Raw genomic sequence first — 19,161 nt, 5'->3', positions numbered from 1 at the left:
CCCAATGAGTAAGCATTACTTGTGTGTGTTAAGAGTAAGAATCATGAGGATATTTTTATTTGTTTATCATGATAGAATAATTAACTATAAGCCTCAATGAGGGCCAGGAGTCCACTACTTAAGCAAGTCAGTTGTTCATCAAGATTTTGTTATCAGTGTTCTATGTGATACCTAAGAAAAACTGCTCTGGATATAATTCTAGATGGTTAAGGTTGAAGAAAATCCATGCTTTTGGTTGTTTGAGAAAATGTATTCACTGACCTGGATTCATCTTGAAGGTAAACTTGGATTCTTCGCTGTTCATGAGGTCAATAAACTCCTTCAGAGCAGCATAAAAAGGTTGAACTCTTTCAACAGGCACATCAAATACTGTGTCCCTAGTTGCATTATTGAAGTTGATGCGAACCACTTGGCCTTTATCATCTAACCTGTTTTATTAAGAGAAAAAGTTAATATATAATTCATGAAATATCTATTTACATTGATAAGGGTCAATTCCTCTTCAAAGATATTTTTGAAACACCATATTAAAAAATCCAAACACATGTACAGATGATCTTAAGGCTACCTGTGGTACAATGTATTCCTTGTTTTTTCATTCATTCATTTAGATTTTTTTCTAAATCTTACTACTTCAGTGCCAGGAGAATTCAACTTAAATTAAAATAAGTATTACTGAGAGATTCAAGTTAAAAATTTTGTTATGCTTGGTTAAAGTCATTCATTCTTTGTTATTCAAAACAGGTATTAAAATCCTTTCATGTCACAAATTTATAGGTCAATTGTTCTATGTGTTTCATTTATTAAGGTTTTAAGTGTGATGGTTTTATTTGGGGGATATGATGGGGAGAAAATTCTATTTTTAAAATGGTTTGAAATGCATGATTCTAATTCAATCCTTAGTTTACAGGTGGGAAAACTGAAGCATGAGAAAAGAAGGGACTAGCCTGAGGTATATTCTTTCCATCTATTTACTCATCCTACCTATCTTAGTATTGAGGCTTCCAGAAGACAGTGCTGTATCTCATTTAATGTTGTATTCCTAGCACTCAGCATAGAGCCTGGACATAACAGGCAGGTAATAAATATTTGTTGCACATGTCACTCTCTATATTTTTTAGTACCTTGGGAGGGCACTAAGGTTTTTTGTTTTGTTTTGTTTTTAAGTAATTTGAGAGCTCTTAATGTTGTGATCTCTATTCTCTTTCTTAAAATACAGATTATGGCCATGCCAATGTAAGGCAATACAGCTTTTAATATAAGGAAAGAAGGTCGGGCATGGTGGCCCACACCTGTCATCCCTGCACTTTGGGAGGCCAAGGTGGGTGAGGCAGTTGAGGTCAGGAGTTCGAGGCCAGCCTGGCCAACATGGCAAAACCCTGTCTCTACTAAAAACACAGAAAAAAAAGCTGGGCATGGTGGCACATGCCTGTAATCCCACCTACTTGGGCGTGGTGGCAGGCACCTGCTTGAACCTAGGTGCCAGAGGTTGCAGTGAACCAAGATTGCACCACCACACTCCAGCCGTGGCAACAGAGTATGACTCTGTCTCAAAAATAAATAAATAAATAAATAAATAGATAAATAAGGAAAGAACATTATTTCTTAGATTTGAGCTTTGGTGGTTATAATTAGCAAGACATGAACATCACCCAGATACAGAGGCAAAAAGAGGAAACTTTTTTATAGCTTATAAGACTGTCTGACCTTCAGACAGTCTTAAAGTGTCGATCAACTTTATCTTTTCTTTAGGTAGAAACAGGATGAAGGCATGCAAACTGAAGGTGGACATGGATGGTGGCAAAGTGCCTAGGATTACTCCCGGGAGCAGTATCCTAGAAGGACAAGCGCAGGAAGTGGTAATGAGAACCAACAGCTGACCAGGGCCCAGGCTTGGTCAGTCAGACCAAACACATTATCACATATGCCTGGGTTTGGTGACCTTGGTTTGGGGTCTGGGTTACATTTGGTGAATATTATCAGCAAATGGGGAAAGATGCCATTGACAGTGAAGTACAAATTGTGACTATTAGGGCCCTTTGTGCATGGCGGCTTTGGGCCAAATGGCAATTGTAATGGTAAACTCAACAGTTGGTCATTAGCACCAATTCTTTGCTTATTGGGTAAGGCCTGAAAACTACCTATTGAACCTACACTGGGAAAGAAAGTAAAAGGAAGGAACAGGCTTTCAAAAAGGCTCTTAGACACTTAAAACATAAATTTACATGTATTAATAACAATACAAATGTGACTCACTAGGTAATGCAGTACCCTACCCGCTTCCACATGCTTTCACATAAATCAAGAATTCTGAGCCTTTTGGATACAGCTTTGTGTACAAAGAATCAGATAGAAGGTAAGTCAGTAGAAAAGACCTCTAGGATTTAGTGGAACAGAGAGTACAGGACCTTTCAATTACCCTCTTAGAGTTCATGCTGCTGGTTTAAGACCTCTGTCATGGTTTCTGAGGCCATTTGCCTTTTGATACTACCTTCAAGATTCTAGCCTTATGGCTCTGACCCACTTTTCTTCTTCTTTTTTTTTTTGTTCTTGTTATGTGTTCTGTACATATAATATTATCCTCTGTGTCATCCACCAAAGGATATCATGACTTTGGAACTTCTGGGGGGTCATCTGTTTCAGTCACCCTCAAGATCTGCTTTATTTTTTTCCCACTATTACCATAGCTCCTTGATTTGAATAGTTATGCTAATTTTGAGCTAACTATTCTAGAGTCCTTGGGTATATCCTCATGTACCAGTGAAAGAAATTTTGTGATTAATAAATGTAATGACAATCAGAACTGGATGCCTCATGGTATACGAGATTAGGTTTTCATTTTAAAGAGTTTACCTATATAGAAAAGTAATCAACTTTTTTTGTGTTTAGAGTGTAACAGAGTCCCTGCTTTCTTTTACCTACTGTTTATCTGAGAAAACAAGACACAAATTTATTATTTAGCATTCTCAGCAATAATAGAGGAATGGAAAGCAAATTTTGTTATAAGATATAGAGGGGACATTATTCTGAGGATTGAAGAATGTTAGAGGAGATGGGTAGCTGGTACCTTGAAGACCAACCTACAATGCAAAATTGAATGTTAGCAAGAAATCTGATGCCTAATAACAGAACAACAGGGTCTAATGTAAGTTTGCATGCTGAGTAAAGGTAAAAAGCCACAAAAATGGGAGTAACTGGCTATATATTAGCTGTACATAAAGGACAAATTAATTAAACTTAAACCAACAACATAGTGGCTGCGAACCAGCAAAAGCAAAACATTATCAATGATGCCAACAAAAAAAAAACCAAAGAAAGGACTTTAACATGATCTTCTACAGTTTGTGTTGTGAGTACTCCTCATTAGTGGCAGCATTCTGCCTCATTGATAGATACAATGTTTTATGGAACTTGCATTTGTTATGGGAATGCCACTACAGTGTTGTCTACCATGTCGTAATTTATGAGGATCTGCAGGAAAAATTTATTTCAGACTTCAAAAGCATCTTGCCTTGTAACTGATTATATTCTGTTTGCTTTGGTTTCTAGAAACTCAGACCTGAAATAGAAATCTCTCCCCAGTGAGTGTGTTGGACTTCATGCATATTATAGCTAGCTAAAACTTATTTTGCATTTTCTAAACTAGGCGCAATAGTAGGGGCTTCCATATATTAACTCTGCAATTCCTACTTCAGTCATGTGTGGTAGTATTTTTTGTTTTCGTTTTTTTTTTTTAACTGGAAAATATACTGTGGATCAGCAAGGGTAAATAATCACATGAGAGATTACACAGCTGGCAGGTAAAAGACTTGAATTTACGTGATTGAATTTGTAATTGATAGGATAGTTGAGTCTCACCGTCATTATTTTTCCTCGTTTCTTTATTGGTTTATTTTTCTTTGTACTGAATTATAACTAATTCAGTCAGCAACATAAAAGATATTTTTGTACTAGGACATACAAATTTAAAAATTTAATTGCAAAGTAAATTAAATTAACCCAAACACTTAGGAGATGGAGGCCCTCTGTTAACTGAGAACGCTCTGTTTCATTTCCTGTTGTTGAAAATATATTTTTAAGTGAATTAATGTTAACCACTTGATATTTATTCTCCAGGGGGTTATTCCTGAGACCTCACAGATGGCCAAATTTTGAAATTTTACTTCAGAAAATATCAAAGCCAAGTCATGAGCCACACAGTGGACATTCAGTTAATCTAATCCATAGCTATGTTTCTTACCTCTGTTCACTAACCTTGCAGAATCTGTAATCGTATTGTGTCTCAACAAAATTTTGATTTGTCATGAATTTTAAGGTAATATTTGACTAGTTAAAACTGTCACGTTGGCCAGGCATGGTGGCTCACACCTGTAATCCCAGCACTTTGGGAGGCTGAGGTGGGCGGATCATGAGGTCAGGAGATGGAGACCATCCTGGCTAACATGGTGAAATCCTGTCTCTACTAAAAATGCAAAAAAAAAAAAAGAAAAAAAAAATTAGCAGGGTGTGGTGGTGGGCGCCTGTAGTCCCAGCTACTCTGGAGGCTGAGGCAGGAGAATGGCATGAACCCAGGAGGCGGAGCTTGCAGTGAGCCGAGATCACACTACTGCACTCCAGCCTGGGCGACAGAGCGAGACTCCATCTCAAAAACAAAAAACAAAAAACATAAAAACATAAAAACCTGTCACGTTATAACTAAGAGTCTCCAGTTATTTCCTTTTCACCTTGATGAGTGAACTCTCAGAAAATGTCTCCGGTTTATTCTGAGCTAGAATTTCATTCTTGGCGTCTATCTTTTTCTCAGACGCTTCCTCCAATCTTTCAGGAAAACGATCTGTTTATACATGCAAAATGTAACCAAAAACTGACCCTTCTCCAAACCACCACTGCTGTCACTCCAGCCACTCATGTTCAAGGCACCACCATTGCTAGTCTAGAGTCATGCACTAGCTTCCTAGCTGGTCTTCCTGCTACTATCCTTGCTCTTTCTAGCAGTCAGGGTGACCCATTTAAAATATAACTAAATTTACATAAATATAAAAGTCTTTCCTTTGATCAGGATCTTGCAGCAGCTTCTTATTTCACCCAGAGTAAATGTTACTGTTATAATTTGCTAACAAGACTCTACAGGAACTTGTCCCCATCCGACTTCCTCCCCTAATACTTGTCTCCTTCACTCTGTTCCAGTCACACTGGTCTGCTTGCTGTTCCTTGAACACCGCAGAGATGTTCTTAGGACCCTCTTAGAACTTTTGTTCTAGCAGTTTTGGGAAACTGCTTCTCTTTTGAAAACTCCCTCACTCCTTTGAGTGTTTGCTCAAATCTCAGTAAAGCTTTCCCTCACCACACTGCTTAATAATGCAAGTTCCATCCTTGCTAAGCCCTACAGAGTCCCCTTATCTTGCTATGCTTTTCCTTTTATTCTTAAGCACTTAACAGTTTTTAACATTTATTATAATATGCTCATCTGTTTAAAAATCTTTAAAATTTCCCTCCCCCATTAGAGTATAAGCTGTATGAGGGGAGAAATCTTTGTTTTGTCCACTAATGTATTCCAAGTACCAAGAAAAGTGGCTGGCCTCAATAAATATTTGTTGAATGAATAAATTAATGTACTGGGGATTTAATTATTTTCTAAATGAGTTTATTTTCATACCATTTGGCTGTTTCTCTTAATGGAAAAATTTAAACTCAATTCTAAAATTATACCCCCCTACCAAAATTAATTGAGGTATTATTAAATAAACTCTTGTAGAAACAAAATGTAAGATAATTTGCAAATAAAAGGATAAATTTGTGGCCTTTGTAGGTACTTGGAAAAATCATGATAAAACAATATTTAATAAAAAGAAAGGGAGAACACAAAATGTTCTGTGTAGGTAATATATGATCTTTGTTGGATTAGCATCTCTTTGGGGAGTCTCCCTGTTTCATTCTCAGTCCGTGTGCTTCAGATGAGGCTGACCCTGCTCCAGAGTTGAACATGTGATCCAGGCATGGACAATCAGGATTCACTAACCCATTGACTATGATGATTGATTCAGGGATAGACTTGGACAGAAATTAGGGAGTGGGTCATCTAGCTTTATTGTAGGTATTGGGAAATAAAAGCATTCTTTGTGGTGTGATTACTAGCTCTAAGGACAATGAAAACTTGGAGCTTCTGCGGATCATCTTTGAAAATAAAGCTAACATAGAAGATTGCAAAGCTAAGAAGAAAAAAGGGACCAATATCAGGTGACACTGTTTAACTCTCGGATCAACCTATTTTGCATTATATTCTTTCACTTCTGGCCAAAAGCCTTCTGACTAGTATAATCACATTGATCATAGCTATGCAGAACTTATATTCAAAAAATGAAGTATATGTGAAATCTTAGTTACTTTTCCTCTAATATTAATTAGGAATAAATTTTATGTAATTTGTTAAAAAATATTACAGTGGAAATGCTATCACTCTAAAAATGGGTTAAATGTTAATAAAAATAAAGCTCTGAAGTTCACTGAAGTTTTGTTCTGTTTAAACTTTAGATTAATGTAGTTTTGCTGTCAATTGTTTTACTGCTATGGGAAATTTATAAGTAGTACTTACTCTATAATTTTGTGTTTTGATTGTACAGAAAAATCACAGTAATCCACTCCAATGTCTGTAAAGTCCACGAAGGTAGAGGATAAAATCTGAAATGCCTGAGGATTATTTTTTTTTAGCTTTTGGCACACATTAAACCCATCTACAATTTCTGAATCACCCCCTGTGACTGTTTGCTTTATGCAGTGAAGAAGCTGAACCTACAAAAAGAAAATATGCATTATTAAATAAATATTAAATTGAATTTTAATTATTAGAATTAAATAATCTTCAATAAAATAAAATAATACGCATGCACCGTTTTTTGATACTGTGTTAAAGATTCAAAAGGCTATGAGTAAACCAAAGCCAACAAACCTTTTTTTGTTGTTGTCTCTCTTATGTTATCAGAAAACAGTTGGGAAGAAAAAAGTTGCTTATAATCAATACTGTATAGTTCAAACATGTTACAGTTGAAGACATAGATGCAGGCATGATAATGCTCATTAGCAAACAAAAAGCACAGCTTGTAAGAGCTGCAGAGATGGAGCACTTGATGTTAGAGTAGGCAGGGAAGGATTTCCAGGGGAAGAGGCGGGTAAGTTAGACAAAGGAGAATGGATGAGATTTGGGTTATGCAGAATAGAACGAGAAAGCAAATCAGGTGACAGAAATAATGATGTGCAAAAATGCACAGTTCACTGGGTAATAAAAAGTCTGGCTACAGCAGAGGGCCATAAATAGAAAGAGTGAATCAGGTTGGAAGGACAATTTGAGGCCTCATGATGGAGAGTCTTAAATATCAGATGAAGGGCTTTTGTACTTGTGCATAGAGGGAATTCACTGAAGCCTTTTGAATACAAAAGTAATGTAGTCGGAACTGAGCTGCAAAGTATTAGGCCAGTGGTGTTATATAGGATTATGAATTTTTTTTTTTTTTTGAGGAAGGAACTGGTCAGAGTAGCAAAACAATAGCATAACTTTGTTTTTGGAGGATCACAGTGCTCTTTAAATCCTTTTAGATTTTGCCATCATGAACTGACAGAATATTTCAAATGCTAATTTTTAAAAAGATTAGCTGATGTTATTTACATATATCAAGGCCCATTAATACTTTCTTTTGTACAGTTACACTTTTAATACAATCTTCCAATAGAAAAAAGATGATGGAGACTGGTAAAACTTTTATTGCTAGGTTAAAAGGCAAATATATGCCTGTCATGTATAAAACCCAATTTTACTTCATGTGAGTCATTCAGAACCCAAAATATTTTCCTTCTAAATGTTACTTTATGCAGCATGTGACTTCTGCAAAGACAGTGAGTGAAGTAACATTTCTGTTTCATTAAAGATATGGTGTCTTATCTCTGCCCCACATAATCCAAATCGATTAAACTGAACTCTCAACAGGTAACTCATTTTCCAGATTATTTCATCTGCACAGAAAAATATATTGGTTTGTTCTATTTGTTACTGAAAATATCAAACCTTGGCACAACTCCCCTGGAATAATTCAAAATGGAAATTTGAACAATAGTACAAACAGGTTGCCTACATTTTATTATTCTAGTAGAATCTAGACATTTTAGGAATCATCTGTTATTTAAAAATCTCCTATCAAGTCACTTAGTTTGAATGTTTTATTTACTGGACACAAGTACAAGTTTGTTGCACTTCTTTGCCTCTTTATAGCATATCTACGATGTCTCTATTACATGCAATGTGCATGTAAGTATTGAGGTACAAAGTATTGAGATACAAAGAACTGTAAGAGTCAATTCTTGTCTTTAAGAAGTTTGTAAAGTATGATAAAATCTATAAATTTTACTATTTTACTACATAAATTATAATAATTGGAAATTCCAGCTCAGGATCTGTGTGGTGTGACAGAAAACTATATACAGGCCTGGGTTCAAGTCCAAGTTCCTCCTTAATCAAATGCTACCCTATAAAAGTATTGAATCTTGCCGGGGGTGGCGGCTCACGCCTGTAATCCCAGCACTTTGGGAGGCCGAGGTGGGCGGATCACGAGGTTGGGAGATGGAGACCATCCTGGTTAACACGGTGAAACCCCGTCTCTACTAAATATACAAAAAATTAGCCGGGCGAGATGGCGGGAGCCTGTAGTCCCAGCTACTCGGGAGACTGAGGCAGGAGAATGACATGAACCCCAGAGGCAGAGCCTGCAGTGAGCCGAGATGGCGCCACTGCACTGCAGCCTGGGCGAGAGAGCGAGATTCGGTCTCAAAAAAAGAAAAAAAAAAAAAAAAGGTATTGAATCTTGTGTTTCTACCTTAAAGGAATATCAAGAACAGTCAGATAAAATAATGAAAGTAAAACTGCTTTGAAATAGTATAATGTGCTATGAAAAAGTCACGCATTCTATTGTTCTTCAGGAACATTTATGCAGCCATTTGATCACTTTTCCTTAAGCTTAGAATTTTAACCCAGAAACAAAACTTAAATTCTTAAAAGACAGAAGATAACTTAAAAATTCAAACAAAACTTTTAGTTTTCTAGTCTCATTCTTTAATCCTTATTCCATCCATCTCCCTCAATCATTCTTTGGAAGATAAGCTGAGCTGATTAATTTGGCTCTTAACCCTAGAGTTTTAGAAAAATCTGAGCCACATTTAGAATAAAATCACGTGGTGTGTCTCCTGCCCCCAACCCTTACCCCAAAAGGTGTCTACAGGGGTCATTTTACTGCCACTTAGTTCAAAGAAATCATGTGGTGTTTTACAATTAACGAAATAATTTAAAACATGTAAAGTCAAATACTAGACTAGTGTAGCCAATACTGGCGAGAACAGTCGGTAACAAGGGTGCAGATAAAACATGTTCAGTGAAGATAATGAAAAAAATGGGCTAATTGTGATTTTGGCCCATTTCTCCTTTGTTAATTTAAAAATTGCCCAAATTTTCATTTACCTTTAAAGATACAGATTTCTATGTGGTTATTTCACATAGTCGAATTTAGCTCTAAAAATAGGGATGACATATCTTTAGGAAGGTAGTTTCCTAACCACTTATTTTTGGTGTAATAAAATGAAGGTTTTGTAAAAATGTAGCTCATTTAGTAAAATGAAACTTTTGTAAAAATGTAGAGAAAGAATGTCCACCCAGAGATTCTCCTGGGGATTTGTGGCTTCACACTGAGCATTTCCCTCCTTGACAAGGAATCTGATAGATGGGATGTTGGATGGTTTCCAAAAATAGCCACTGTTATTCTGTTCCTTGTAGTCACACAGTTTGTAATGCATTTTTGCAGCTTCCCCCATAAGGGGTCTATTTCCTCACCTCCTGAATGTGGGCTAGATTTATTACTTCATTAGACCAATATAACATTGCAGAGGTGACTAGCCTAGGCCTTGAGAAGCTGTGCAGCTGTCTGAAAATTCTTCCAGTTGCCATATGCATTAAACTTGGGCTAACCTACTGGTGGTCAATAGACCAAGTGGAGCAGAAACCAGCCACCTCAGTGAAAGTCAGTTGATCCCAAGTCAACTTAGAAACCGATTGCAGGTATGTGACTGAAGACAGGAGCTGCCTAGCTGAATGCAGCCCAAATTGAAAAGACAAGGGCTAAGTAAAGGGCTGTTTTCTTAAGCCATCAAGTTAGGGAGTGAGTTATTATTATTTTTGTTATACTTTAAGTTCTGGGATACATGTGCAGAATGTGCAGGTTTGTTACATAGATATACAGGTGCCATGGTAGTTTCTGCACCTATCAAACTGTGATCTACATTAGGTATTTCTTTTAATGCTATCCCTCCCCTATCCCTCCAACCCCCTGACAGGCCCCAGTGTGTGATGTTCCCCTCCCAGTGTCCATGTGTTCTCATTGTTCAACTCCTACTTATGAGTGAGAACATGTGGTGTTTGGTTTTCTGTTTCGGTGTTGGTTTGCTGAGAATGATGGTTTCCAGCTTCATCCACGTCCCTGCAAAAGATTGAACTCATCCTTTCTTATGGCTGCATAGTATTCTATGGCGTTTATGTACCACATTTTTCTCTATCCAGTCTATCATTGATGGACATTTGGGTTGCTTCCAAATCTTTGCTATTGTGAACAGTACTGCAATAAACATACATGTGTATGTGTCTTTATAGTAGAATGAGTTTTAATGCAGCAGTAGTTAATGGATATGAATGATGCCCATGTGACTTGGAGGGAAACCCTACATTTTGTTTACTGATTCCATTTTCTCTCTTAACTTTCCTAGAAATATATGTGCAGAAAGACTTCAAGATTTGCTACTACCTTAAAATCTGTCTTGGCAAAGCAAAAAAACGCTAATAGTAATTTCTAGGAAGAACAAAGAAATGTTGTTGTTGTTATTGTTGTTTTAAAGGTATGAAATTCTCTCCTTTAGGAAGGTGAAGATATTTAGGATTTAGGTATCGAGATTTTGTGAGCTTGGATTGTGTTTGGAGAAAGAAAACTTATGTAAGACAAACTACCTGGTGAAATATGTAATCTTCTAGACTCAAAATACAAAAAGATATCGGTCATTGGCCTGCTTTGTGGAAAATATGTTGAAGCTCATCTTACCCCAGGTGGATGATGGAGGGCTGGATAATCAGTGTGAAAGCTTAGCTTCCCAGTTGTGTAAGCCACATTGTTTGCATCGATTTTGTCTTGCACTTGCCAAGTATGTCTGTAAAATGCAAGAAACACATGTTTAAACAGGTTGTCACTCAGCCAGAGGAAATGTGTTAGAAAGAATTTGATATGTGGGGAGAAATGGAAACTTTTCATTTTTTGAAATAATTACCGTAATAACTATGAGTGAGAAAAGGAATCTGACTTCTCTCTGTCTAAAGTCACTATTTCAGAATTAACATCTCCTCATTTTTCCTCTCCTCTCAACAAGAGAGTACTTTTATACATCAGTCTATCTTACAGTTTGTAAAGAACTATATATGGAATTGTAGGTTATCGTTTTACTGGCTTAATGCATTTTAAAAAGTGATTTATTGAGGTGAAGTTCACATAACAGAAAATGAATCACTTTTAAAGCGAGCAATTCAGTGGTGTTTAGTAAATTCACAATGTTGGCAACCACCATCTCTACCTATCTAGTTTCAAAACGTTTCTATTACTCCAAATCAAAACCTCTTATTTTAGAAAGCAGTTTCTTTACATTTTACCCTTCCCCAAGTCCTTGGTAATCACTAATTTGCTTTCTGCCTCTGTAGATTTACCTATTTTAGATATTTACCATAAATGGAATTATATAGTAAGCTCATGCTTTTAATGTTATATTTAAGAATCCACTGCCCAATCCAAAGCCATGAAGATTTACCTCTATGTTTTCTTCTAAGAGTTTTATGACTTTAACTCTTATATTTAGATAATTTGTTCATTTTGAATTAATTTTTGCATATGATATGAGTTGTGGGTCCAATTTAATTCTTTGCATTTGGGTATTCAGTTGCCTCAGAACAATTTGTTAAAGAGGTTGTTCTTTCTCTATTGAATGATATTGGCATGTTTGCTGAAAATCGATTGGCTGTAGGTGTGTGGGTTTATTTCTGAACTCTCAAAATTCTATTCCATTGATCTATTTATCTATCTTTATGCCAATATCATGCTATTTAGATTACTGTAGATTAGTAGTTAAGTTTCAAAATCAGGAAGTGTGAGTCTTTTAATTTCAGTCTTCTTTTTAAATACTGTTTTGCCCACTTGGAGGCCCTAACAATTTCATATAAATTTGATATTGGCTTTTCCATTTCTAAAATAAGAAAATGATACTGAAATTTTGGTAGGGATTGTAGACTGCTTCGGGGAGTATCGACATCTTAACAATTTTATGCCTTCCAATCCATGAATACAGGATGCTATTCCATTTCTTTAGGTTCTCTTTAATTTCTTTTAGCAATGTTTTATAGTATTCATTGTACAAGTCTTTCACCTAAGTGATTAAATTTATTCCTAAGTATTTTATTCTTCTGGATGATGTTGTAAATGGATCTGTTGATTTCCTTTTCAGATTGTTCATTGCTACTGTACATAAAGACAACTGATTTTTGTGTTTTGATTTTGTATCCTGAAACTTGCTAAATTCATTCATTAGCTTTAGTAGCTTTTTTTTGGGTGGATTTTATGGGATTTATTATATGTAAGATCATACCATCTGTGAATAGAGATAGATTTACTTTTTCCTTTCTCATTTGGATGCCTTTATTTCTACTGTCTAATCACTCTGGCTGGAAATATTGGTGCAATGTTGAATCTCAGTGGTGAAAGCTAGCATTTTTATCTTGTTTCTGCTCTTATGGAGAAACTTTTTTTTCTTTTTAACTTTTAGATTCAGGATTACATGTGCAAGTTTGTTATATAGGTAAATTGCATGTCACAGGGGTTTTGTGTACAGAGTATTTTTGTCACTCGGGTAATATATATTGTAGCTGGTAGGTGGTTTTCTTGATCTTCATCCTCTTCCCTACCTCCACCCTCACAAAGGCCCAGGTGTCTAGTGTTCCCTTCTTTGTGCCCATGTGTACTCCATGTTGAACTCTCACTTCTAAGTGAAAACATGCTGTATTGGGTTTTCTGTTCCTGTGTTAGTTTGCTTAGGATAATGGCCTCTGGCTCCATCCATGGTGCTCCAAAGACATAATCTTGTTATTTTATATAGCTGTGTAGTATTCCATGGTGTATATGTACCATATTTTTTTATTCAATATATCACTGATGGACATTTAGGTTGATTCTATGTCTGTTATTGAGAATAGTGTTGCAATGAACATACGCATGCGTATGTGTTCTTTATAGTAGAACAATTTATATTCCTTTGGGTATACACTCAATAGTGGGATTTCTGGGTCACATGGTAATGTTTTTAAGGTCTTTGAGAAATTGCCAAACTGCTTTCCACAATGGCTGAAATGATTTACTTTCCCGCCAGCAGTGTATAAGTGTTTCTTTTCTCCAAACCTCACCAGCATCTGTTATTTTTTTAACTTTTTATAATAGCCATTCTGACTGGTATGAGATGGTATTTCATTGTGGTTTGATTTGCATTTCTCTAATGATTAGTGGTGTTAAGCACTTTTTCATATGCTTGTTGGCTGTGTGTACGTCTTCTTTTGAAAAGTGTCTGTTCATGTTTTTTGCCCACTTATTAATGGGGTTGTTTGTTTTTTTGCTTGTAAATTTGTTTAAGTTCCTTATAGATTCTGGATATTAGACCTTTGTCAGATGCATGCTTTGCAAATATTTTATTCCATTCTATATGTTGTCTGTTCACTTTGTTGTTAGTTTCTTTTGCTGTGTAGAAGCTCTTTAGTTGAATTAGGTCCTATTTGTCAATTTTCATTTTTGTTGCAGTTGTTATTGTTATATTCATCATGAAATCTTTGCCAGGTCCTATGTCTAGAATGGTATTTCCCAGGTTATCTTCCAGAGTTTTTGTAGTTTTAGGTTTTACATGTAAGTCTTTAATTCATCTTGAGTTGAATTTTGTATGTGGTTTAAGGAAGGGATCCCATTTTAATCTTCTGCTTATGGCTATCCAGTTATCTCAGCACCATTTATTGAATAAGGAGTCCTTTCCACATTTCTTGTTTTTGTCCACTTTGTTGAAAATCAGAGGGTTGTAGGTGTGTAGCATTATTTCTGGGATCTCTATTCTGTTCCATTTGTATATTTATCTGAGAAACTCAATTTTCAAATTACACTCTCAAAACTTTTGCTCAGGTCAATAAATAAAACTTTAGGTACCTATGTGTGCCCCGTCGCAATCACAGACACTTCTGCCTTCTCCAAAGTAACTATGACTGTGACTTCTATGGTTATCATTTCCTTGCTTTTCTTTACAATTTTATCACCCAAATGTTCATCCAAGGACATTATGTTTGAACTTGCTCATTAATAATAATTGTTATATGTTTTAAGTCTATTAATCTACAAGTTTTTCCTTCAAACTGTGCTCCTTACAATTGTTGAAGAACTTAGGGAATTTGACCTATAGAGTTTCCCACAGTCCGGACTTCATTGAGTACGTACTCATGGTGCAGTTTCTGGGAAACTGGCAGTGAAATGCAGAGTCTTCGACAGTCTCTATTCTTTCTCTTTGGCAAAGCCACAGATGGCAGTATGTTCTTGTATTGCAAGACACATAACACCTGGCTGTGTTTCCTTTTTGATGTTTGTACTGTTCATGTTCAATGGCTATATTCATTAATTCATCAAGGGTTTCAAACAATGAAATAGCAAACTGATACTCTTTTTAAAAATATGTATCACTCAGAATACTTTTAAAGGGAGCCACTTTTCCTCATCCACTATTTGGTTACTCAGTATAACAGCTTACAGAGGGATGATGAGATAAACATTTGATTCTTTCTCTTTCTTTACCATTTGTAATATATGAATTTGTTTCCTATCATTCCAAATTGAATAGTTTAAAAAATATGATGTATGAAAATGTATTAAACTAGATAGAGGTGATATTTGCACAAAATTGTGAATGTATTAAATGACACACAGCAGAATATACTAAATAAAGCTAATTACACTTTAAAATGGTATTTAAAAAAATAATTTCAGCTTTTAGTTTCAGGGGGTACATGTGCATGTGCAGACTTGTTAGATGGGTATATTGCATGATCCTGAGGTTTGGGGTAAGATTGATCCCATCACCCAGATACTGAGCATAGTACCCAATGGGTAATTTTTCAGCTCTGTCCCTTTCCGTCCCTCCTGCCTCTAGTAGTTCCTAGTGTCTATTGTTGCCATCTTTATACCCATGAGTACCCAATGTTTAGCTCCCACTTCTAAGTGAGAACACATAGTATTTGGTTTTCTGTTCAGTTATTAATTTGCTTACAATAATGGCCTCCAGCTGCATCCATGTTGCTGCAAAGGCTGTGATTTTGTTCTTTTATATGGCTGTGTAGTATTCCATGGTGTCTATGTACCACAAAATGATTAATTTTATTGTTATGATAAATTTTACCCAAATTAAAAAATATCTCAGCTTAAAAGCTAAAGAAAAGGTGAGTTAAAAAAAGAAGGAAGGTTACTTGCAACTCTATAGCAAGAAAATAAACCATTATTCAGACTTTGTAAGCTATTATCCTTGGAAGATCCAGATAATGCGTAATTGAAAGGAGGCCATGTTTAAAAATAAACCAAATATGGCTTGAAAAATGTCCACTATATATACATGCCATTTGATTGCTGTTATAATGTCTATTAATATATATTCATATGCATCAAATTATCTTTGAATAAATAAACATTGAACACCTTTTCTATTTCAGTCATTGATTTAGCATCAGAGATATAGCAGGGAACAAAAAGACAGAAAAGTAATTGTTAAATTTAACAGAGATAAGTTCTACAAAGAAAATGAGGCAAGGTAAAGAGATAAGGAATGGGGCCAGAGAAGTATTTTTACAGAGATGATGCTATGGGAAGTGCTCTATGAATAGGTGGCATTTTCCCCACAGAAACCCAAGCAAAATAAGGGAAGGAGAAATGTGAATTTCTGGGAGATGTATTTTAGGCAGAGGAACCCAAAGTGAAGAGGTTTTGAGTTTGGAGTATGTCTAGTGTGTTTGTGGAAGAACAAGGGCAGAACAAGGGCAGCATGGTTGAGACAGAGTCACCAGGGAATCAAGAGTGGGAAATGTACCAGATGCACCGAGAGAAGCCAGTTTCCAAAGGGCTTTGGGGTCTAGGATGAGGACTTGAGATTTTGGTTTACATGTGATGGGAAGCCATTGAAGTTTTCCATTACGTAAATTATACATTGGAATTGTCATTTCAAAGAATTGCTCTAGCCTCTGAGTAAGGGGTAGATGGTACTGGGAAAAAGGTGGGAGGAGGGAGAGATGATGGCAACCAGTTCTCTCCTAAACATGAGAATCATGATGATTCTCTCCTAACTATGGCTGCATGCATAGGAGAGAATGATTGAATTTGATCTTGAAAGGTAGAATTACCAGGATTCTCTGACAAATTGGATGTAGGATATGAGAGAAATGGAGTCCAGAATGATGCCAAGGTTTTCAGCTTTAGAAACCAGGTGAGGGAGGTCCTATTTATTGAGATTCACTATATAAAGATTTATTATCTGGTTGAGGAGGAAGTTTGCTTCACCTAATTTAAAAAACTTTTAAATAAGTGCTTAAAAAAATCTCCATTCACATATGGACAAATGAGCACACAAAAGATGACCTTTGGTCTGGATGTTTTAGCTTCCCAGAAAGTCACTCTAGGCTGGTATTCTACTCTGCCTCTGGTATTCCCCCATACAATACGTACTACAACCAGGCAAACCTTCCTAGTGCTTCATGTTCATTTTGCCATTTCTCTATCAGAAGCTCTTACTGATTCTTCAGTCCCAGAAGGATAGAATTCAGTGCTGCTGATCCAGAATTCAAGAACCCAATGCAATTTTCTAACCTTGCCAGCTATTGCCATGTTTGAGTCATCTGTTCTAATCATGTTGATTTTAGCACTACACACTTTCCTGCCTTTTTTCCTGGTTTCTTTTTCTGCCCTTTTTTTCTGTTGTTTTACCCATCTCTGTAATCGTTAATGAAAATCTAGCTCAGGTTCCAACCATTTCATAATCTCAATTCTAGAAAAAGTCTTGGTCTTTAGGTTCAAACTGCACTGGCTTCAAAGCCTTGGTTTCTAATTCACAACTATATAATCTTGGACAATTCATCTATTATTTCTGAGCCCCAATTTATATATTTGGAAAATAGAACAATAATGTATTTCAAAAACTTGTAACAAATAAGAAAGTCTATGTCTGACACACAGGAGATGCCCCATAGGACTTTTCCTTCCTCTCATTCTTGTAATTACCCAGTATTTACTCCTACACTCAGAACTCTCATAAGCATGTTTTATTCATGTCATTTATTAGATCTGAATATGTTAGGTGTTTTATGAAGATGGTTATAATTTTTAAAGAGTCTAAGCTCATTTAAATATACAAATACATAATTCTGCTTCCTCTTCTGGACTGTAAACTCTTTTAGTGTACAACAAATACTTTTGATCTCCTACCATTAACTAAACCAGTGCCAATTCTAAAGCAGGGAACCAATACATTTTGACTGAATGAGTGTAAGCAGGGAGGGGGTGACTTTTATGAGCTTTCATTTTCATACGGTATGTAGTAAAGAGTATTAGTAGGGTGGTAGTGGCAGGGGGAGAGTGGGAATACAATCTATAATCTCTTTTCACATGTGGGGATATTTTTCTTAATGGGTAAAAGAGTCCCTTACCTGTTCCCTGGGATTGAAGAAAAAATTGACTATTTTGCTCTATTTTTCTGATTTAAAATTAGGGTAGAACACCTGATATATCTTTCACTAAGGGTCAAGCATCCCGCCATATGTGGCCATGAACTGGAAACAGGCTGAGTGAAAAAAGATGAGGAGTATTATAGTCTGCTGCAACTCATTTCAAACATGAGTCAGACAATCCATTATATTGCAGTGAGAGTCGCCAAGAAATACATGTTCTCTGTGAAGTTCATGTCACTCCATAGACCATACAAAATACAGATCCAGATGACTGTCAACACTGGCATTTGAAAAATAGTCAACATATGAGAAGAGATTTAAGGAGGTCAAAAAAGTAATTTCATCAAGGTGCAGAATGCATATCTTCTGACTAAGAAAATGCTGCTGTTGACACGATCAACAGGAAATGACCATTTGGATTCTTTTTCAAGAGTGGTGATGGTTTTGCATTGATTCACCTACATACTTTTTCCTGGTTCCTTCTATGATCAAGGGTAAACTGACGGAATTTTACTGCAGCCAAAACCTGGTTGAGATTCAAGGTGTAAGCATTAGCCAGAGAACAGATTTTTTCTTTGACATTCATTGGCCTCTACAGGGATGGGGGTCTGTGACTTGGCTTCACCAGAGCAGTTCTCTGACCCTCTGAGCTAACTGGTAGGGAATGATAAAACATTTATTAGCCCTAGAGTGTCTTAGGCGCGGTATGGGATGTGTAGCCTAAAAGTCTATGCTCACATCTTATGATAAATCCCATGAAAGGAGCTCACCAATTCCGATCATAAACATTCTCCTAATGGTCATATCACAAGTCTGGAAAAATCCCAGAAATGTAATCTGTTTTACCTTTCTACCTTGTCATAGAAATGAATCATGCCAAGAAGGCTGCTACTGATTGTTGAGGACACTAAGTTCTTACTTATGCATCCCAAATCCACATCTCCAAGAAAACACAGCAGAAATAAAATGCAAACATATTTGCACCATATAACCCTGAACTTGCCTGACCTTGAAGCTAAGCAGGATTGGGCCTGGTTAGTACTTGGATGGGAGAAACAGGTGTAAATGTGATTCATTTGTCATGAAGGAACTTTTAAAAAACCTAATGGTGAGGCTTTGGTGAGATGAAGGTGTACTTACATGCACCTCTCATTCGAGACAGATTCTAATGCTATTCCAAGTAAGGCAACAACTCAAGCAGATTACTAAGAATGGCCGTGACTGAAGTAGAGGTATGGGGCCAGATTCTTTTAAAACTGAAGAGGCAAGCTCAACATAATATCTTAATCCAGTGGTATAGACTTGTTTACTAT

The 19,161-nt window shown here is 36.2% G+C and overlaps 1 protein-coding gene across 1 annotated transcript in view; it reads right to left on the bottom strand.

Moving 5' to 3' along the window:
• Window positions 1-19,161, bottom strand: part of BBOX1 (butyrobetaine (gamma), 2-oxoglutarate dioxygenase (gamma-butyrobetaine hydroxylase) 1) — an 81,717-nt gene that overhangs the window by 1,688 nt on the left and 60,868 nt on the right. Inside the window, 3 exon segments of the mRNA XM_011936408.1 lie at window positions 262-428; window positions 6,593-6,789; window positions 11,124-11,229. Coding sequence (XP_011791798.1) covers window positions 262-428; window positions 6,593-6,789; window positions 11,124-11,229 — 470 coding nt within the window.

This window comes from Colobus angolensis, unplaced genomic scaffold (genome assembly GCF_000951035.1).
Source record: "Colobus angolensis palliatus isolate OR3802 unplaced genomic scaffold, Cang.pa_1.0 Scaffold152, whole genome shotgun sequence".
Taxonomy (NCBI): domain Eukaryota; kingdom Metazoa; phylum Chordata; class Mammalia; order Primates; family Cercopithecidae; genus Colobus; species Colobus angolensis.
Note: the sequence above shows the minus strand (reverse complement) of the source record. Positions and strands in the feature narration are given on the sequence as shown.